This window comes from Alligator sinensis, unplaced genomic scaffold (assembly GCF_000455745.1).
Source record: "Alligator sinensis unplaced genomic scaffold, ASM45574v1 scaffold519_1, whole genome shotgun sequence".
Taxonomy (NCBI): Eukaryota; Metazoa; Chordata; order Crocodylia; family Alligatoridae; genus Alligator; species Alligator sinensis.
The window spans coordinates 1,408,893-1,432,359 of NW_005842187.1; the positions used below are offsets into that span (position 1 = coordinate 1,408,893).

General features: G+C 44.5%; 1 protein-coding gene across 1 annotated transcript in view; it reads left to right on the forward strand.

Moving 5' to 3' along the window:
- ASTN2 (astrotactin 2) overlaps positions 1–23,467 on the forward strand; it is a 594,006-nt gene that overhangs the window by 307,241 nt on the left and 263,298 nt on the right. The window contains 1 exon segment of the mRNA XM_006026274.3: positions 22,695–22,845. Coding sequence (XP_006026336.1) covers positions 22,695–22,845 — 151 coding nt within the window.

A 23,467-nucleotide genomic window follows, 5' to 3' on the forward strand; every position in this document is an offset into this window, starting at 1 on the left:
CTACAATCCACTGCTGTGATGTAACCCTCCCGTGTGTATATTGGAAAGGGAAGATGGTGCCAGTGCGGGGATGGCTCTGTCTTGGCTCTTAGCAAATGCACGAATTAATTCTATCATCATCATCATCTTAGTTGTTGTCATTGTTGTTATTCTTAATAATGCTTGGTGCACATCATAGTTTATAACGTAGAAAGGCAAGGCATTCTTCTGCAATACTACATGCATCAATTTATTCATACAAGTGTGCGCGCGCACGTGTGTAGGGGGGGTACTACTTTTTCTTGTTTGCAAGTAAAGTTGTTGGCAACTTAGGCTTCATCCCCGCTCTGGGTTAGAAGAACCAAAGCAGGGAGATTTTCAGAATAGCAAGCTCGTGTGTGAGGACCATCCTTTTCTAAGATTGCTGAGCTCCTGGAAATCTGGCTGCACAAGTCCATCCCTACTTCTAGTGTCATTTTTCCCATGGCATCTGCTCTCATGGTTGAGGTGTACTCACCTTGTATTTATATGATTTCACCCTATGCCAAGGTATCAACAACTGCATTTGTGCAGTTGCAACTTCTCTTTTTGCAAAGCAGGGATACAGCCTCTGAATTAGAACTTCTTAGACCTGAAATGCTGGAGGCTGCAAGTGAGAGAGGAAATAACTCTGGTCATATCCAGTTCACGCTCCCTTTCAGCATCCCGTCTCTGCCACTGTGTGACACAGGATACTGAGCAAGAAGGATTTATGGTCTGACCCAGTAAATAGCAGTTCTTCTGTTTCTCGTAATACAGTGGTACAAACCATGTACCAGAGCAGTGCATGCTGATTTGCACTGCTGCAAGGATTGAAGACAACGTAAACTGGTTATTAAGAGGTCCCCTCTATGTTGCAAACAGCAGCATTCTGGAAAGGCCAGGTTTGGCCTACATCAAGGGCAGCACAGTTTCCTGCCCATCAGCTTCAAGCTGTACAACATTAGCCATGTGAACACTGGGCTGAATTCTACTTTGCTGCTCAATCTGGTTCTGCATTTTACCTAATGATTGCTTAATGCCAACTGAATCACTTATGCTAGTGTAAATCTGGAGTAATGTCCTGGTGTAATCCAGATTAATGCTATTGCTACTTTAGTAGCACAAGGCAGGGTCTGGCCCAGAAGGACTGCATGAATGCAAGTGAGACAGGACTCTGGCCTGCACTACAAAGGGTTATCTGAATGCAAATGGATCACCAGTTGTTAATGAGACTGGTCCACCATTGTCAGGTGGATGTGTGGTGAGAGGTGTCAGAGAAGTGCGATTCCAGGAGAGGTTTGACAGTGCCGAGCGTAGGTTGGTGTCCCAGAAGGTAAGCGGGCTGGAGTATTTGGAATACTGTAGGCACGCAGGGTTTTCTTTTGAAAGAAAAGTCAGAGACCTTGAGGTTTGCTACTGCCAATCCACCAGGCTCTCTTTTCCTCTCACTAGTCATAGGCACCCTAGGATCCTGTTAAGGATTCTGAGTCATGCCTTCCAACAGGCCTTTCCTGCATGAAGAAATGCTATAATGCGTCTCCCTACCCATCAAGCAGATGGAGTTTCCCCAAAGACTGTAATGCAAGTGCACAAAAAGCATGGAAAGCAAGTACCAACTCCTTTCCTCCCAGTGGGCATGGACACCGCACTGCCCATAGGTAGGCTCCTTTTCATTTACTCACCTTCTCTTTTTCAAGACAAGTTTCCCTCATGGCTGCACAGTGGTCTAGCTTCAACTAGAGGCCTGCTCTACCCTGCCAAACTCTGGGCTGACACTTAGGCTATAGCCTTGTAACTCAGTGTGCAAAATCCATTTAGGGAACATAGGATTTGAACCTGGTTCTCCTGTTCCCTGGGAAGCTTGCATAGCACTTCTGTACCTCCACAGGGAAATAATTGCAGCGGAGCATGACTGGAGTTGGAGGACACTGTGGACTGTCTGAACTGTTTCTGAACTTGGTGCAGTAAGGCAAACATAGTCACAGAGGGCAAAATATGGGTGCGTAAGAAATGTAGACATCTTAATGGGATTTTAGCTATGAACACAGTCAAATAGTTTGTTAGATGCCTTAGATACCTGAAAACTGTCCAAGTGGCACTTAGACACCTTGGCAGTGAAGTAGCACATGGCCCTCCCTGTTTATTGCTGGTCCTGCCAGTAATGCATCGACTTTGAGTTACGTGGAGAGGCCAGAACACAAGGGTGTGGCGAGACAAAAGAAAAAGAAAAGACGGTGTGAGAAGAGTTAGTCCCTCTGCTTTCACTTACACCAGTGATGCTCAACCTGTAGGTGCGATGGGGCAGTTGAGTGCTGTAGGGCTTGGCTGCGGGCTGGACAGGATTCCATGAGCCGAGATCAGGTTCTGCGCTGCCTCTGGATGGGTCCCCACACTGCCTCCATCAGCCCCTCACCACAGTATCAGGCCCTGCAGCTCCTCCTTGGTCTCTGCCCTGGCTCCCTGGGGGTCTGCACCACTTGCACCTCTTCCCTGCAGTTTTGTGCCTCCTCCCATGGATCTGTGCTGCCTCTCTGGGGCCCTGCACTGTCAGATCTGAGCTGCGCTCTGCCTCTGCTCGGCTTCACTCAGGATCAGGCCCAGCACCACTGCCAGCTGCTGTGTGCCTGGGTGAGGCCCTGGGCCATGGCAGTGAACTGATCCAACATGCTGTCCAGCCTGCAGGGCTCCCTATGGGTCCATACATTTGGCAGCATGAGAGGGGCAATTTCTGCCTCTGCTGCCAAATTTTCAGACCCACAGAGACACCTGCTGCCAGATGGCATGGCTCCATGGGCTGGATTTAGCCCATGGGCTGGGGATTGAGCCCTCCTGATTTACACCATCAGGGTGCTGTAATTTACAATAGCTTAGAATTCCTCTTCCTCTCTAGGCTAAATTCATCCCCCATGCAACGGCATGGATGACAGTTTCGGCAGAGGTAAAACCGGCTGATGTCTTTATCACACTAAATAGCTAAAATAGATGTAAGCAAACCTTGATTTTAACTTTCAAGGCTTATGTCCCAAGTGACCTGTGCCTGGTGCAATGGGCACGCTCTTGGTACAGGGTGGTATAAGTTGCACAGATTCCCATAGACCCACCCCTGCTTTTGGCCCCTTACACCATAATGACTTAACATTCTTGCTTGTCTTTAAAAGCCTGGAAAAACCTGCTCCAGCACAGAACAGAGTCCTCATCTGAGCTGGAAATTTCTCAATCCCCCAAACTGAGCTTTTGAGTGAAAATGAAGCACTGACACTTGGGCCCTGGCCCTTACCTTCTTTTACTGTCTGCTTTAACCCTTTCTCTTCTCCCAGGTAAATTATGATGTTTGCTTTTCCATGTTCAGCTCTCCACTCAATTTATCTTGTTTATTGACCCAAGCAGAAAGTCAATGTTTTCTTCATCTGCCATCTGGCTCGATGGCAACCGATTTGGTTCCGAAGAAGTGAAAAAGGATGCAACAAAATTCAGCTCCCAATATATATTTTTTTTAATGCTGATTATCTTTTTTTTTAAACACGCCTGGCCCTGAATGCAACTACACAGCATTTGCTGCACGATATGGCTGCAGGGAAGGCTAAAAATGTACAGCAATTACCCCTCAAATGGGATAGCCAGGAGCAAGCTTGAGGGTCAGCTCATTACACAGAAGGAAATCCCTATGGTCAGCACTGCCCACATCATCTCTGTAACTGCGTTTTGTCTGTGGATCACTCATATCTGGGGCATTTGAAACTGTGCTGGGTTTTATGGGCATTTGAAACTGCGCTGCTTTCTCAGAGGTCTGACGTCGGTATTTTAAAGATGTTGTCCAGATTGAACTGAGGGCTTTTTGCTTGCACAAGGGAAAATGCAGTTTTTCATAATGAACCCTGCGGTCTCTGTCTAGTAGCAAACTCCATGGAGCTGCTAATAGCCTTGCTGAAATTATTGGAGCTCAGCACAGGTACAAGGGTCTGTCCCAGCCAAGCCCATTTCATGATCCTTAAATAACAGCGAATATATGTAAGCAAACTGAACACATGGATGTGAAGCTTCTTAGGGGTGTGTGTATGTGCATGTGTGTGTGTGTGTGTGTACACACATTTGTCTATAGCTATAGGTGCCACGTGCTGTTGTATGCAGGCATCTCTTTCTTTTAGTGATGGGGAACTGAGTTAGGGCAAAACTGAGTAACTTGCCGGAGGTCACACAGGAAACCTGTGATGGAGCTGGGAATTAAAACCATCTCTTGAGTCCCAGACTAGTGTCATCCAGTGAACCGTCCTTCCCTGCGGTTCTTTTTGTAACTCCAGTAAACTGTCCCCAGATGTCTTTCCTCTGAACTATGATGAGTATCATTCCTACTTCCCCTCTACCAATCTATACTATAGTTTAAAACCTCTTCTAAGTTTCTGGACTAAAATCTTCTACTCATCATGTGTTGTCATCCTTCCTGAACAGACTGTACCCCTGTCTCTTGCCTTTCCTGCACTCGTCTCCATACTGAGAATACGTCCACAGCATAAGACCCCATGGCAGAGAGAGGGAGGAGCCATTGCTGAAGTCCAAGACAGTTCTGGAGAGTTTGGACCCTGATGGGTAGAGTTGCTGGAAGGGCTTATCATCCATTTTAAACCAGATTTTTCCAAAGGGCTCAATGCATAGGGTTTTGTGCTCTTTTGATAAGCTGGCCTTTAAAATTTGTACCCACTTTATAAAGGTGCTTTGAGCTCTTCTGATGTAAGATACTATGTCAGAGCAAAGCATATTTACATTTATTTGCATAGATGAGACCCTTTGTGTGTTGTTTTGCAACATGTGGCCCAGGGACTCCATTTTGAAAAGAACAGAACTGCCATTTACTGGGTCAGACCATAGGTCCATCTTTCCCAGCACCCTGACTAGGGGCAGACATTCAAAAAGCCTGAGCCTGAATTGACTCAATGTTTACAGGTTAGTTTAACCTAGCTAGGTTGAATCAGTTTGTAGCTGTACAGACATCCCAGAAATGCAGGCACATGCCTGCAGTAGCTCAGGCTAGAAGCCAGGGGGAAGTTAGATTCACCAGCCTGTAGTCCCCTGGATCTCCTCTACAGCCTTTTTTAAATATGGGAATCATATTGGCAAACTACCAGTCCTCTGGTAGCAAGGCTGTTTTTAGTGATGTGTTGCATATTACACTTAGGAGTTCAGCAATTTCCAATCGGAGGTCCTTCATGACACTAGGGTGAAGGCCATCAGGCCCCTGTGATTTGCTACTGTTTATTTTATCATTTTTCTTTGTGACCCCATCTAAAAGCTCTCTTAGAAGCAATGTTCAGGGTTTCATCCTTGAACACTCATTTCTCTTCTGCCTCTACTCTATGCACTCCCCCTGCATTACTCTTGAGCCACAGGCACCCTTTTCAAAGTAATTGGCTCTCAAGGGGTCTCTTGATTGCAGAGGGTGAATGAGAGTGAACTTGTGATTGCTGGGTGTTGACAGGTCAGTAAGAGCCACACAGCTGCATGCTCTGCAAAATACAGAGGCCAACGAAAGGCTTAAGGCATTGCTTCTTCTCCCTGCCCTGAAGGGGCTGTAATTTGTTTGGGTTTTTTTGATCAACCACGGTTGCTGCAGAGAGATGCATCTATCCACGCTGCGTTTAGACAGACGAAGAACCTACCTCTGTAGCATGCTGAACCTTTTGGAGTGCAGCTTGCCCAGTGCTCCAGGCTTCATCATTAGCTTGAAGGGAAGCTTAATCCCAGGGAAAAGTGTAATGTTGGAGGGCTCATTCCTTTAAGGGCAGCTCCATCTGCTGAGAGGTGAAATTTTTGCAGCGCTGCACATGTCTTCTTGCGGGGAGGGAGAAGCCAAGTGCACAATCGGAACACATATTTCCTCTCTATCTTGCTTTGTGGAGCGGCAGGTGAGCGGGAGGCAGCACTGGGACCCTGGAACCAAGCTCGGCTCCAGTGATGCTATTTTCAGGGAGTTGAACTTTCTGCAATTACTAGTGGCCCAATTTTCAAAGGTGCTTAGGCTCCCTCAGTGCCCAAGGAATCAATAGGAGCAGCAGGTGCTCAACAACTGTGAAAAATCATGGCCTAGATGTCTGATCCTGCAGCACTGGCCATTTCCTATTTATGTAATCCAATTCTATTGGCATTTTTAAAGTGCTTATCACTGCTAAATCTAAGCATTTTGGAAAACAACAGCAGCATAATGAGAATTGGCTGGGCTTTGGGCTAGAGCTGATCTCTGTGGATAACAGAGAAACCAAGTAACTGGGGAAAAATGGGGGAAACGGTCCCCCTGGCACCTTCTCTACTACATTTGACTTTCAGTTGTGACCTTCAGGTGAGTTGCTCTGATGCCAACTACAACACAGCCCATCAAAATGGACAATTTTTGACTAATGCCTTTGTCAGGAGATACTAGGAAAACTAGGATAGAAAAAGCAACTACTCACTCATGCACAAAGCAGATATCCAGCACAAGTCTGTAGTGAGACCTGTTATTCTTCAGCTGCAGCTCGAAAAAAAGCTTATTACGGTGGTGGGTAAAATGCAACTGTTCCCGTTTTACAGACATGGAGAACAGGGCTGAGTGAGAGAGAGAGAGAGACTACAAGTAGAACCACATCTCTCCAGACCTGCATCCTCTTCGTCAGAAGCTGTCACAGCACATCTGTGTCTTTAAACAGTTATTTCCCCTTAAGTTCACCCCAGAATGCTTCACTGACTTTTGGACCTTATTGTGACTTCCTCGTTCCTTAGACTCCCTCTCCTCCCCATGCAGAGTTCAGCTTTGTTGCAGTGGGCGAGGTAGGGAGGCCCTTAATCAGTGTAATCAGGTTGAAGCCCAGTGCACCACAGAGGGCTTCTTATGTATTTTGTTCAGATGTGGTTTGTTCACACTATCTGATGTGGTTACCATGGCAGCAGTATGGACCGTACCTGTGTGTGCATGAACTACACATTAATCCACAGCAGGGCAGTATGCAAAATGGCAGGAGAATGCTTAATTTGTCCCAGCCTTGGCTAAACAATAAATGGGGGCTGGTGGAGCGTTAGACAGAAAGAACAGAGAGCCTTCTGCAGGGGAGAAAGCAGGTCATTAGCTTGAGAGAAATGAATCACTAAAGCTTTCTTTGGGATGACGGATGAGCAGTGACCTTAGATCTTGGGTATGCTGGTTGCTAATTGTTTGAGAATTTGGGGGGGGGGGGGGGGGGGGATGGGGAATGATCAAGCCCTTTCCAGTGCCCACCCATTTAATAGTGGCTTCAGGAACAGATGAGCATGAGACAGCATTGGTGAACAAGTCTGAGGCTCTCGTCTTATATTGTTGGCACTGATGTGATTTTTTTGCTGTTGAACTACAATGGGAATAGAGCTGACACAGTGTGTGATTGGATCTATTCCATTCTATTCTAGGCAGAGCTGGTGGCATTGCCTGTTATTAAGGTTGCCCGACACTTCCCATTTTAAGACCTTGTTTTCAGTTGCTTATAACTTTGTCAAACTTTAACCATTTGGAATAAAATACGTTCTGCCAGGTGTCTGCCTCAGGCTGAATTTTATTTTTTTAAAGCAAAAGCTGTTCAGCTCATTTCCAACAGCAAGGCAAAGGAGGGGTGGGGAATAAGCAAGAGAGAGCAATGAGAAAAGTTGTTTTGACCATATTTTTAAAAAGTAAGATTTTTTTTTCCAGTTTCTTTGAAAAGTCCTAGTGCCGTTGCACTGTAGAACATGGACTTGATGTTGTCTTTAGCAGGGCTGTAGGCTGTTACTGTGAAAATCCACATGGATGTGGCCAAGATAGAAGCCTTTCAACCAGTCTGCAGATGCTCAATGCAGACTTTGATTTTAGTAGCTAAAATCTCCAAAGATTCTGCCCTTCCAAAGCCTGTTTGAGCCTCTCTGTTTCTGGTTCTTACCCCGTTGACTATCTGCCGTCCTCGGAGTAACTGAGTACATTTCATCTTGGGACTAAAGGGCTGAAGCTGGATTTTTTCCCTGTAATGGCTGTTCCCATTTATCAGGGCCAAGTAGTGCTGGGGATCAGAACTGAGTGTGTGGAGCCTGTCTGTCCTTTGCTCTTTCAACGATCCCCAGCAGCAAGTGGGAAGATGAGGACTGGGCTAAATAATTTGAAATAAGAGGCAAAAGCCGGTACTGGGTACGGAACGGAGGAAATTTGGACATGGAGTGTGGTGATACTGGGACTTGATGGGGGTTGGAAACTGACTGGGAGTGCCAGTACTAATTGGGAAAATACTGGGATTAGGAGCTGTGGGAGCAACAGAAGTTGGAATTGGTTGGGCAGACTGGTCCTGCTAGGTGAGGGGAGACTAGGAATAGGAGCGAACAAGAGAACAAGATAAGTGTGGGGGGGCCAGGAAGGTTCACTGAGCCACTGGAGCAATGACTGACACTAACGGAAAAATGTGTGGAGACTGAAGGATGTGGTCAGATGAAAAGCTGGGAGGAGAGAACTGGAAGTGACTGGGCAAAATAAATGGGAGAGACTGGAAGTGTAAGGCATTAAAACTAAGCATGGCTGTGATGGAAGCCTGGGTTGGGCAGCCAAGACCCAAGCTAGGATGAGAAGCCGGGAGCCGGGAGGTAGCAAAGTGAGAATGGAACTGTGCCAGGGAATTGGGAGTAGAGCAAGGATAGGACTGAGGAAGGGGATTATTAGAGCAGTGAGACAAGTGCTAGTCTACATGGATGGCAACCATTTATTATCGCTACTAGTCACTCCATTAGTTCATGTAATGGCTGTTTGTGCCTGCGAATGAACAGTGTGGGCGTCAGTACGATCCCACGTGACCAATTTTTTGTTTTTCAATTCCCTTCTTAAAAGCTTGGATATAACATGAACACCACCACCAGCACTGGTGTGTGAAGAGTGTCACTAAGGTTGCAAAGGCAAGTTTTCAAAATTAAGACGTGCCAGAATTTAGGTTGTCTGTGCAGCTTCCAGCTGGGCATCTTTGTGCGACTGCATTGACACACCAACTTCAATGACATGAAGGAGTGCTATTTTCTTCACCTCTGCCTCACTCAGTGCACTGGGTGAACTGGCGTCAGAGATGATTTGCATTAGTGCAGAGCTCTAAAAACTACAGCTAAACTCAATGGGAGTTGTGCTTTGAAGAGATAAAGTACCATTTCATGCTAAATACTCTGGAAGAAATCAGGTCCTAGTGTCTCACATTGGACACATTAAATTAATGGAAACTTTTGACCTCAATCTTTCTGTGTCTTAGCTCCCCATCTCAAGAGTGGGGATAATAGTCCCCTTTCATCTTCTGGGGATGTTGTGAATATAAATTAAATACTGTTTGCAAAGCAGGCCATAGTGAATAGTATCATAAGAGTCAACAATGAAATGAATAATTATGGATGCAGGGCAGAGCTTGAACACTGGGCAAAATAGGAGGCCTGGAGCCATATTGACCAATGGGGAGAAGGCAAAATATTGAATAGCTGAAAACTCAAAGGCAAGGATTTTCAAGGAATGTCAATGCCTAAAGTTGCCAATAGGCAGCAGATTCGGGTCTCAGAACACCTACCTGCCCATTGATTTCAGGAGTTGGACTGGCCCTGACTTAGTACCGTGCATTCTGTGCCCTGGGAGAAAAACCGCATGCAATCATGTAATTAAAGACCGTACCATAATGCAGTTACCCAGTGGGACAAATAAAGCTTGCACTGACCCCCTTAGTCTTAGCATTTTCTTAACTTTTGAATATTTGACTTTGCAACCTTAATAGCATTTGTGGGGGTATATTTCTTTGTGTGATTCTGTGCACATCCTCTTCGCCTTTGTGCAGGGACTGCCTTTTAATGGGCATTGCATGATAGGTTTCCCTATCTTTCCTGATGCTTATGGAGGATGCAGTTTTATTCTTGACATCCTTAGTCAAGCCTAACCATTTGCCTGTTTTTTGCCTGGTTCAGAGTCTGAGTTAATGGTCAGTTCATTGCAGATGCTTGGAATCAGGACTTGACACCAACAGACACAAATGCTTCTGGTTAATTTTAATTCCTAAGAATTTGTTTTTCCCCTTGGTGCCTATTCCAGTGTTCACCGGAGCCCACAAAGGGCCTTCTGCCAGCATCAAATGGCCTACCTTGGACTCAACATTTCTTTCTATGCAACAGAGCAACACAGGTTTCTGTTCTTTCCTCATCAGTCATCACTATATCATCTGAGTGCCTAGACCACAGGGGGAAAAAATACACAATGCTTTCTAATTACTGAATCGAAGCCAAAAAAAAAAATCACCTTATTTACAAAGCTTTACTGGTCTTAACATTAATATTTTGAAGGGATAGGGTAGGCGGAATTGCTTGGCAAGTGTAATACTAATAAAAATATTAATAAGCGAAGAGAAATCACTAAGTAATTTCCACTTGCATTTTTTTTTAATTATGCATTGCTTCAAATTATAAATAACCCCTCTGTCATTACAGTGTGATATGTTTTCCTCGATAAACACATTATTTTGTAAATGAGTTAATTAGTGTTCAATTACTATCAGTTACTTGATATTACTACTAACAATTAGTTGTTGAGCGGACACATCTTTGTTTCCTCTGCTACTACTAATTTTGTGGCCACACACAATCCTTTCCTATAAGTGGCTTGAATCAGCAAGTATTTTACTATTTCAACTTGTTACTTTCACTTCTCAGTGGCCTTGGGCTTGATTATCCTAGCTAGTGTACAAGTATCCAAAAATCAAGCCAGATCCTCCAAAATAATGAAATTGGCTTAAAAATCTTAAGATTTTTAAAATAACTTTTCTGAGTTTGTTTGTTTTTTCTATTTGCAGCACTTATTTCTTTCTTTCCTCCTTTCTTTCACATTTAAGGAACATAGTTAAACAGGTTTCTTCTGCAATCATAAGGAAAGACTAGAGATATATTTTCTTAAACAGATGACAGCAGAGATTTTCACACAATCGCATGACTCCGAAAGCTGAGGTTTTAAGAAACACCATATATCACAAGTCATAATAAAGTTGCGAGAGCTGGCAAGCCTGCCCTACTATCTGGGGTTATTAACTTCTTTAATATTTAGGTTGCGATGATACCCAACCTGTGCTAGGAAGTTTTCAAACACTGACGGAGCCTACGTCCTTGCCTGAATCATATGCTACCTAAGGCCCTGTTCATGCAAACACAAAGTCCTCCAGCACTATTAGTGAGGAAAGAGTGCCACTTATTTAAATGTAGCAAGACTGAATTCTAGAAAAACCCTTTTGTTCTAAGAAGCTCCTTATGTTCATCAACTATGGCTGCGCTTGTTCTGCAAAAACAGTGGGCAAGATCCTTGTTTATACCCCTTTGGCAATACAAAACGTTCTTGAAGTCAGGGCTCTGGAGATGAAAGTATTTGTGATCTTGGGAGATGTATGCATTTTAGGATGTGAATTGGAAGAGGGAAAAAGGTGCTGAAATCCCATCTCTATCTTCCACACCTTCATGTCTTGATGTGATTAACACTGGTCTATTAGTCTGCTGCAATCATGACCATACTGTGCTCTGAACCAAGTGTCCTGCCTTTTATTGTCAAAGTGCCACTTCCTGGAAATGCATGAACTTTTCTAAAGGTGCCACCACGCGTGAAATCAAATGCACTGAATCTGAGAATAATTATGAGCCGTGAGGGCTTCAGTGAACTGGGAACTGAGACATATAATTTACAAGGATCTTATTGAATGTGTTTTATCCTCCATATTAGAGCTCATATGCCTCTTTTTAAATCTCCTCTAGCAAAGGTTGCCTAGGAGACCAGGTTTGCATCAGTATATAGATAGGACATCTTGTTTGTACTTGATTTGTTGAGAATGGAAGAGATGATCATGATTCTTTGCTAAAATAAAGGAAAAAAGAATATAGAGTTGCTTAAGTCGCACATGACATCACTGAATGATCCCAGCCCATTGCATACGACACATCCAAGACCACAAGCCTTGCACACAATGAACTCTCATCCCCTTTTGTGTGTTACCTTACTGTGAAATAGGTCACAGGCTGGATGGGAGTTCTGCATGCAGATCTTTATTGTATTCATCCCTGGATAGCCAGGTAGAACATTTTCCTCTGTAGATGGCGTGATTCTCCAAGGACAAAATTCTCACAAAATTATCTGTTTTGTACAGAATGTTTCTTCCAGAAGATGTATTTTGTCCCCACCCTCCCACCACCATTTTTTGTGGCTTTGTTCTTAATTAAGTTTCTGGCCCTTCTGGTTGCAAAGATAAGCTTCAAAATACAGCTGATGTAACACCAGCTTTTCTGAATCACCAACATGGTATTGCGGACTTTTTGAGGGGGGAAAGGCAGTGTTTATTTCTGTTGTTCTTTTTTGCACCTTTGAACCACCATTAAAAAAAAGATTTGCAAACAAATTATAATACTTAATACCAGAAGACATGGTGATACACTAGAAAGTTGATAAGAAGCCTCATCTGCGACACCCAGATCCATGGAAATCTGTTCTTCAAGTCAGTGGAACTACTCAGATTTACCCCAGCTGGAATATGGCCTGTATGACTGACATTTTTTAAACCACCTAGGATATTTGCAACACCATTAGAATGGTTGGGGATCGCCTGTGCAGACCCAACAAGAAGCTTTGCAAGTCTCAGGCTGTACATACACCATCCAGAAAAAAAAATATATATATCTTTTAAGAAATTTAACTGGGTTGCAGAGTCAAACACTCTGACTTTAGAAAAAAGCTAGAGTTCACTTTGCCAGTGCAATCTTAATTTAGTCAATACATTTTAGTATATGCATTATGATACAGTCTTTACTTACATAATGACATACTATTTTTTTTCCACAGGACCTGTGTCTCATTCAGTCCACAGAATACACTTACTCTGGGGATGAATCAAGGCCGTGCAGTGAAGGAGGCTTTGGTTTCTTAGATGCCTGCCTCTTTTGTTGCAGCAATTGTAAAAGCCAAAGTGAACCAAGCAGAGGAATTAAAGGGACAGAAAGGGCGCTCTCATGAGTGAGACAGTGAAATGATGCCCTGGAGAAGAGGAGTTTATCCCTACCTCAGCCATAGAGTTGTGATGTAGACTAAGTACAGACAGTCAAAAAGCCTGAGGCTGAATTCATTCAATCTTTGCAGGTTAGTCTAAGCTGCATAGATTGAACCAATAAGCAAGTGAACAGACATTCACTTTTGATTTGAAAAATATGCCTGCAGTAGCCCAGGCCAGAAGCTGGGGGCCACTATAGCACTCCTCCCTGCTTGGCTGGAGCAGACTGTTTAAGCCAAGGGTAGCCTGCCCACCTTGCAAGGGTGGGTTTGTGGGGGAGGTGAAAAGCATTTTGGGATGCTGGGGGATTGTGAGTTGACTTGAATCTGGAGGGGATCTGGGACAGACGTTCAACAAACCGATGTAAATTAAATCAGTTCAGTCTGATGCTACATCCATCCAAGTTTATCATAAACTGGTTTCAGCCATTTTGAAAGCAGTTTATGTGCCTTGAACTTCTGTTGTGTTACAGACTTGAACCAGTTTCCGATCACTTATAACGGTTATGTGTAAATTCTGTCCCTAGCCATATTTTGCGAGTTACTTAAACCATGCTTTTTGCGGGCAACCGCTTATTGAGCATCCTTATTTGAATGTTTGAGTTAGAGATTCTAACTTGCAGAGGGTTGGAGTAGTCACAACCTTGACTGAAGTTAATGTGAGCTGTATTTTAAACAGATAAAGTGTCATACGATACTAAGTATTTGAAAATCCAAGTATTAGGAATCTTATATTGTTCGCCTAAAAATACTGAGTGCATTTTATCTTAATTGCTCTGTGTCTTACTTCTGCATATCTAAAATGGATATGATTCCTCCAGCTCAGAAAAGGTTCATGAGACAGTCAGATATTACTGGGCCAAGCACAATGGGGAGGTGGGGCACGGAGGTGGAGGACCATGAGGGAATGAGTGTCTGTATTCAGAGCAGGGTTTGAATAATGTGCAGTAAACAAGACATAGGGCCAAGCAATGAAGATTAGATAAAGTGAAGAACGAGTGCTCTTCAACTGAGTGAGCATTGTCCATGCAGCACATTGAATGAGGGAGCGGGCCTATGGAAAAAATTTCATGTAATCATCTAACTTGAGGTTGTATCATAATACATATCATCAAGGAAGCTAAAGTCAGGTTTCACAGGCAGCTTATAATTATGAGATTGCTTAACTTTCAAATGCGTGGTTTTGTAACCTTGATATTCCTTTAATACAGTTTTTTGTGCATTACATGTGTATGCAGGTGCGCACATGCACACACACACACACTTTCATAGGCTACATTGCAGACACTTTTAGAATTGGTTATACCAGTTCTAGTCCAGTTATGCCAATAGGTCTTTGCAGGTTTCATCAGGACCATGTAGCAATTTTGCTTGTGATCCGTCTTCCTGTGCATTGACCATAACATTGTGGTCAGCAGCATTTTACCTAAGTCAGCTTTTCACAATTGCATTTATAACACAATCAAATGCTGCAGTGCAGGCAATTCCAAAGGCAAAGGGCAGAGTTTTGCCCTGTAAATCGAGAGAGTCTAGGTATGTCAACCTTGATACTACTGAGAGGTCAGAGCTCCGTGTTTAGATCTACCTTTTGTTGTTTAGCATTTTTAGAGGCATCTTCTTTCTGGAAATGTGAGGACAGAGGCCCAGAGTGGAGGACATGATATTTGCACGGCATCAGCTAACGCCATCTGCTATTGGCTCTTGTTTTCTATGGAAGCTCACAGGCAGTAATGCTTGCCCTCCGTGCCCCTCTCTAATATTCTGTGTGTAGCAAGGATTAATCAGAGAGCAGCACTTGCTGATAGCAGGATATCATTGGGGGCGCTATGATTCATCAACAGTGATTTGCCTAGTTGGGTAGAACTTGGGTGTAGATAAGTCTGTTCCATTTGCCAGATATAAGAGAGGGCAGAAGAGTGGCATTACACCCAGCAATCCTCTCCCTGAGTGAGCCTGGCAGAAACTTCCATTGCAAAGCTCAGGGGACTGGTGCAATGTGCTTGTTCCGGGATGAATGGTTTGGAACCTTTTAGAATTGCACGGCATGGATATTTCATGAATAAATAACCCCCAGCAACATTTGTCACAGAATCTGTTTTATTGATGAAGGGACTGGAGCAAAGGAGGAGGTTGGATAGGAGTGGGGAGGTTGAAGAAAAGAATATTTACAAATGACTAGTCAAAGCAACTGCAGGCAGTAGAAGATGATGCATGGCCAGGAAAATAATGGACATTGCCGTCTCACTAAAGGACCGTGGGGAAGCCTGAACGGAAATGAGTATCCTTATGTAGCATGCAAATAATTTATTACAATGTAGATTGTCAGATGAATGGATTTTGCAGTGGTATGTAATCAGCAGAGCTCATCTGTGAGCAGGATGTATTTTGTGTCTCCCTCTGTGTGTGTACATGTGCATTTGGCATCACTAGGATCCAAAGTCACACATTTCTGACCCACAGAACATGTTCCTATTTTTACTCCCATATTCTGGGAGCTGGGATACAGCATGGGCATGGTGTTTTAGAGCATGGTTAGGGCTTGAGTAGGAGCTGATGTACATCAAGTGATTGCCCAACCCAGGTTTATGTAGCCTAGTCCATGGAAGAGCCAGAGGAGATCGGCCTGAAGTGTCTGACATGCTGAAGGCTGAATTACTGCTGAGAAGCCCTTCTGTATACCCTGTCTTGCCATAATGGATTCAGTGGGTCACTTAGTTATTTTAGCTGCAGAGAAAGGTAGAACAACAAAATTAAAACTTTTCTTAAAGGAAACTGGCTGCTGTAGGGAATCCAACCGAAACCTCAAAGGCAATCCAGTCTTATGCTTCTGAACGTCAGGTGGTCAAGGTGTGTTCTCCCTAATGCCCAGCCATACACAGTTGGCTGAACTCTCTTTCCTCCAGTATCCAATGAACTATTCATGTTGGAGACCAGAGATGGGACTTGATGACCCTGTGTTGCAATCTGAAGTGACTCCAGTGTCCCCATGACCTTCAAAGTGCTGAGGAGAGGTCAGCAGTGATAAAACCAAGAGCGCTAAACACCCTGGCAAGGCAGAGATGATGTTTTGTTCCCCTAGTAGGTATGGGACAGGAGGAACTATGAGCAGGCAGCCATTGGGTTCAGTGTGCGACATAGGACGGCCAGACATGGTGATGACATAAAATGCAGCAATCAGAAAGGGCACATATGAATGGTAGACTTGTCAGCATCTGTTAGCTGTATTTATTCCCCGCATAAATCCAAGCAGCTAGCTCAAACTGACAGTGAGATGAGATCCGGGCGAGGTGCGCACCCTCCAGAAATCAGCTGCAGGCTGAGGGGACTGGAGGCTGTTTGGTTTAAATCTCAATCAAACAAGAGATATCTGACTGACTTGCCTGGGCAGCCCACCAGCTGGCTTTTTTTTTTTGTTCATTTAATACCCTGTTGTGCATCACCGCCGTCATTTAGAGATCACTCTGTTTCCATATGTATCACATCATCACTGGGGTCTGCATGGATTTTTATTAAGAGGCTGAGCGGTACCGTGTGTCAGTGCACTCACCCCTCGCCTCCCAGCGGCCTGCCCACTTAGCATTTAGATAGTGTGTTCTCAGCTGCAGCTCTCAAAGGTGGGTGGGCATCATTACCTGCCCCTTTTGGCTGATTGGGCCACGGAGAGCTCGACCACCTCGCCCGAGGTCCCTCAGCATGCCATGGTCAGAGCCAGGAATGAGACTCAGCATGCCAATTTTTGTGCCTGCACCCTTACCCAACCAACCATGCTGTTGTTGCTCAAGGAAAGAATGGATTTGAAAGTCTCGTCTGATTTCTTCTGGGGTGTTTGTTCTCTTTCCCCTGTGTGATACTTGGTGAAGAATAGCCTATTAACCATTTGAGTGGGGAAGGAGGGCAGATCAAAACTGAGCGGCAAAGCTGTGGGTATGTTGCAGCAGGGGGAAAATGGGAAGTGAGGGCCAATTAGCCAAGACGAGGTGGTGATAAAAGGTGAGTTGCTTTGACCATGAAAACTTTCAGAATAGCCACACAGAAGGTGATATAGTAATAAGGAGATTTGCAGACTGCTCTTCATTGAAGAGACTGAGGACTGGAATAGCTGAGGACAGGGCAGAATTAAAGTGCATCAGCAAAGGTGAGGAGGAGCTGTGATGTGGAAGAGTAGGAGGTGCTGCAGGTCAGGATGGAGAGGCACAGGCAGGGCTATGCAAGGAGCTCAGGACTGAGATAGCCAGAGAGGCGGTGGGTCAGAACAGAGCTACATGTATCAGGAGTGATCCATGTCATGTACCCAGCATTGAACCCTGGCTGTGCAAAGAATTTAATTAAATAGTGTGAGTGCTCACATTCACCCCCAAATTAAAAACAAGAGCTGTGAATGTCAAGATAAAAGAAGCCTTGGACATGTCTGCTGAGCACGGATCCTGGCTCCTGACACCTTGAACAGCCTCTTTTGGGAGGCACAAAGCAAAGTTTGCTCCCAGTTTGTGCTGAGGTCAGCATCAGTCTTCTCATCAATGACTTCTGTTGTCAGTCTCTGTGTTTAAGTAATGTTCCTCTAATGTAACAGATGCTCATGCAGAGTCAATCCGTCCAAAGTCTAACAGCCCTTCTCTGCTTGGAGACAGTGCTGTCACCCCAGTCTTCTCAGCGGTGACATTTGAATGTCTCTGTCTGTCTCCTTCTTCCATCGTCCCCACCTTCTGAGGAGGTTAATATTTTAATACACTTAATGGCTCATTCAGGCTCATCAGCCCCTGTCCATGTTTTGTCAGCAATGATCCATTACAAGCAGGCGTGATTTCGGAGAGCAAGGTTTCTTCCCCCTACCACCCCTCTCCTGTCACTGCCAGCTGAAATAATCAGCTGTTCAAGAGGCACAAAAGCCTTTATCATTCTGTATTTCCAGTTTTAATTAAAAGAGAGACTTGCTCCCCCTCCTCTCCCTAGCCTCAGCCTGTCCTCCAGCCGCACTGTGGAAGTGCAACATGCTGTAAGGATGATTCGCGCAGTGCATGGTCCACTTCAGTTCTCGGGGCTGCTCTGCTTTACACTTGCAGAGTTGGCCCTGGGTTCCCTGCTGCAGCTGGGCTTGTATAGACGAACACCATGGAACTGAAGCTTGGTTCCTCTCCTGTTGTGCACGTGCTAAAGCTACACAGCACCCGAGCTTTGTGGTGTGTTGGTACGTAAGAAATTCAGTCAGCCCCACACTGACCGTGAATGAAAATCATTGCTTTTTTTGGTGAAAGAAAAATGTAATTTGGGTTGTTGGTTTTTATTTTTAACTTTTAAAAACCTTTTTTTCAATTCAGTTTTGGCAGTTTCCAAAACAGAGATGTTTGGAAACAGAAAATCAAGGTGAATGCCTCCAAAATGTCAAAATTCAGCAGTTTGTCTTTTGTGACAAGATGTTTATGGTTGTCCAAAGTTATGCACCTTATTCAACCTAGTGTGATGAACAGCTTTGACCCCATCCTTTACAAACTGCATATTTCACCGAATAAGCTCTTCCCCAAAGAAACTTTACTTGGCTTTAGTAGGCTGTCTCCTTTGGGAGGAGATGCAGACCCAAGTGGGCACATCTACACCTATGCTTTAATGAGCAGTAGCCTATTTTTCTGCACATTAAAGCATCACATAAAAACCTTGCAATTATGCTAATATGCAGAAAATATGCTACTGTGCATTAAGTGTCACTTAAAAACAGTGCACATTCATTACTGTACATTAAGGCAGCCTAATGCACATTTGTTTAGTACCTCACATTGGAGGGCATTTATACACATACTTTTTCGTCCTGTGACGTGCCGGAGATCTGCCGGTTCAGAGCAGACTTGATTTATCGAGTCTGCTCTGTACATGAGCTGATGCTTACCATGCTGCACCACTTGTATAAGTAGTAAAATGCACATCACTGTGCAGAAAATGGTGGCAGTGCGCTTTTGAACTAAAACACCTCCAATGTGTTTTAGTTCAAAAGCACGCCACCACCATTTTCTCAGCACTGACATGCATTTCGCCATTTATACAACTGCAAGCATCGCAGCGCTGTGTGCTTTTCAGAGTGCCTGGTTCTGCGCCACTTACATGTGTAAAAATATCTGGAGGTACTAAATTTAATGCACATTAGGAAAAGCACCTTGATGCACATGTAGACATGCCCAGTGAGAGCTCAGGACTACTCCAAAGAGTCTCAACACATATTTGAAGCATTGCCAAGAAATGCTATAGGGAGCTGCAGCTTGAGGCATACAGCAAGTGCAGCAAGAAGGAAGGGCAAACCCAGCTCCTTAGCTGGAGGATGAAACCTGGGAAATGTTAGCCATGACGAAAGTGGACAGGCAATTTAGACATATGTGTAAGATGGCCAGATCTGTTGTGAGAATTAGTTGTGCTTAGAGAGCACTTTGAAAGCAAAGTATACTATGGGTACTTAGCTCTTAACAAATCGTCGATCCCACATATCCCTTTATAAGAATCTGGTAGAACCCAGTGGAAAGGAAAAAACTCTGCTCTGAATACTTCACTAACTGTACAAGGTGCATGCAGATTTCCAAAAAGCCTTTGGCAAGGTCCACCCCCAGAGGCTCTTAACCAGTTTAGGTAGTCATGAGATTACAGGGAATGTCCACTCATGGATTAGAAATTGGCTTAAAGATAGAAAGCAAAAAGTGAGTATAAATGGTCAGTTTTCAGGATGGAAAGAAGTACATAGTGGGGTCCCCGAGGGATCTATGTTGGGACCAGTGCTGTTTAACGTATTCATAAATGATATGGAAAAGGGGGTGAGAAGCAAGGTGACCAGATTGGTGGATGACACAAAATTAGTCAAAGTGGTAAAGACCAAGGTGGACTGTGAGGAACTCCAGAAGGATTTGGCAAAATTGAGCAAATGGGCAACTAAATTGCAGGTGAAATTCAGTGTAGAAGGCTAGGGATGGACATTACACATAAACTGGCTTAAGTGATCAGAAACTGGTTTAAACCTGTATCAGAACAGATGTTCAGTGCACATAAACCAGTTTGAAAATGGCTGAAACCAGTTTGAGATGAACCTGGTTGAATGTAATATCAGACTTCACTGATTTGGGTCAAACCAGCTTATGCAATGTCTATCCTAAACTCCCTTACTGGTTTAAGTTAAATCAGAATCCCCCAGCATCCTGGCATGCTTTCTGGGCTGGGCAGTGCTACCTGCTCCACAGCAGGGCTGGCCCCTCCCCTCTGCTCCTTGGCTACAGCTCCAGAAGAGACTGCAGGCTGCTCTTCCCCCCCCCCCCCCCCCCCCCCCTACTCCCTGCTAAGCAGCAATTCCTCCTTCCCTTCCCCTCCACCTTGTGGCGAGGTGTCTGTGTATTAGCTAGCAGACCACATGCTGGCTACAGTCTGTGCTGTGGCAGACAGGACAAAGGGAGAACCACCAGGTAGCTGACAATGTCCCTTGTTGTTTTATTAATTGGCTGATAAACACTGACTTACGGGTAATAAACACTGTTATCTATTCCTACTGGGCTGGCGGGGGGGAGGGGAACTCCTCCCTAATCAGAGCATCCTGCTAGGGCCTGGCCATGCCCCCTCAGCTCAGCACTGTACAATGGAAGGGAGGGCTGCTGTAGTGCCCTCCTTCCCCCCACCCTCCGCCAGCTTCTAGGCTGAGCCACTTCAGGCATGTTCCTGCATGTCTGGGATGTCTCTATGGCTACAAAGTGGTTTAGCCTAGCCAGGTTAGACTAACCTGCAAAGATTGAATCAGTTCAGGCTCAGGCTTTTTGAATGTCTGTCCCTAGCTGAAAAGTGTACAGTGATATGCGTGGGCAAAAATAACCCAAACTATACCTTCACTATGATGGGCTCTACATTAGCTGTTACTACACACAAAAGAGATCTGAGTGATTGTAGACAGCGTAAAAAATCATCATTTCAGTTCAGCAGCCATCAAAAAGGCAAAAAAAAAAAAAAAATGTTAGAGAATATTAAGAAGGGAATTGTTAACAAAACTGAAAGTATCATTATGCTTCTTTATAAATCTATGGTATGTCCACACCTTGAATACTGTGCCTTGTTCTGGTCCCCACACTTCAATAAAAAGATACAAAAGAACTAGAAATGGTCCAGAGAAGGGCAGCAATGATTATTAATGGTATGCAAGGGCTTCCATGGGAGGAGAGACTAAAGAGGCTAGGCCTAGAAAAGATGCTTGATCTGGGGACGTGATAAGGGTTTAACAAAATACTAACTGACAAAGAGAAAATATATGGATTTATTATTTACTCTCTCTCACCACTCAAGAACACAAAATGAACCTAGTAGATAGTAAGTTTAAAACTGACAAAGGAAGTTCCTTTTCACACAGCATGTAATTAAAGCATAGATCTCATTGCCCCCAGATGTTGTGGGAGCTGACAGTTTAGCCAGATTCAAAAAGGGATTGGACAAATTGTTGGAAAAAAGAGCATCAAGAGCTATTTAGCACAGAAGTTAGTGATACAACTTCTGAATTAGAACTTCCTATACCTTAAATACTGGAGGCTGCAAGTAAAAGAGTGAAAAAAAGCCCTGGTCGTACCCAGTTCACTCTCTCTTTCAGCATCCACTTTCTGTTGCTGTGTAACAAAGGATACTGGGCATGATGGACCTATGGTCTGACCCAGGGAATGGCAATACGTATGGCCTTATGTGGTTCTAAGTGGCTAGGGTGGGTTTCTTCGAAGTGCCTTGGCCCCTGAAAGCCAGTGGGACCTGTGATCTTCCTTCACTTAGGTCAGAGTGCTCAAAGGTTTGTAAGTATGTGCAGATAAGTATCTAGGAACTATCAAAAGCCCCTCAGTCCTGAGGACTAACCTGGGGTCTAGATTGCATCCTGGGCCTCTGTCCTGGGAGCCGTTTTGCAGGAGTAAAGTTCACCACAAAACGGTGGAATAACTTGCACAGAGGGCAGTGGGATTGCAACCAGTGCTGAGAAACCTAGCTGCCACTGCCTGCTGCCCATATCTACTGAGAAATCCACCCATCACATCTTACTGGCTGTCTGGAAAACAGCAGCATTTGAAGGATTAGAGGGCAGCTGATTTATAAATCTCAGGATGTATCTCACTCTCTTATGCTGAAATGTTTGTGTGTGTATGAGTGTGTGCACACGTGTGTGCGTGCATAGGTTCATGTGTGCATGTGTTGGTCCAGCATGTGGGAAACACAGGTTATAGGCGACCAACAAGTTGCTGCAAGGTAAGTGAGGGTGTGAACTTGCAGTGTGTTTGATTCTACCTTGTTCTTGTGTCCACAACTCTAGGTACAAGTCCTGCTCTGCCTGCTTAAAGACAAAATTAATCATCCCAAATGCCCCGGAATCAAGTAAAACAGGGGCTTCAGGTGGGATCCTCCATGCCTCAACTAGTGCCAGGTTGTAGAACAAGGGAGCATCTCTTAGAGCCAGGGACCAGAAAGACTTTTCTGACAAAGCCTTCCTGGAAACCAAGAGAACCCTGTGAAACATTACAGCTTTGTAGAAACAGCACACGTTGCTGAAATGTTGTACTGGCACAAATATTCTGAGCAAGTCAACTCTTTTTTTCCCTTGGATAGCCCTGCAGGCAAGCTGCCTACAGTCTGGCTCATTTCCCAGTTCTAACAGTGTCTTTCTCTCTCCAAGGGAAGAAGCAATGTTGTCCACCTACTTTGAAACCATCAATGACCTGCTCTCCTCCTTCGGGCCAGTCCGAGACTGCTCGCGCAACAATGGCGGCTGTACCCGCAATTTCAAGTGTGTTTCAGACCGCAAGGTGGACTCCACGGGCTGTGTGGTATGTACACCATTGGGCAGCTACTGCTCTGGAGAAAGTGTGTGTTGTTGGGGGATGTTCAGAGGGAGGTGTTTTTTGCTCTTTGTCGATACAAGTTAAGGAATTGTTCTTGCCTTTTGGGAGGTATTACTGGGTATCTGTCTATCCCAGTGATTTTTATCGTTTTTAGACTCAAGGCACCCCTTGGAAAATGGTAGCTGTTCATTTTTGCTTGTTTTTTTTACTACAGAAAAATAATTGGTTATTTGTTCTCTTGCAAAGAACTTAGAGACCACAACAGCTCAGAGTGTTTTTAATACTATGGATTCCTGTTTGAAATCTCTGAATTTATCTTGTGAATCATGTTTGCACACCTAACAGTGCTAAGAGTGTGAGGGACCCCACAGCACCCTTGGAAGGATCTCAAGGCAATCCAGACTGTCAAGCAGAGGATCATTGGTTTGTCCCTTCAGCCCTCCTCTTCTCTGCTTCTTACTATGCTAGGCAAGAGTGAACTTCTCTGGCCCACATGCTTGGGTGTCCTGTAGGATCTCCATACATGTTTGGTAGAATGGTTTGAGTTGCAAGGAGAGGGGTCATGGCGAGGAGGCCATGCCCCCCATTTCTGCCGGGTACACTCGAT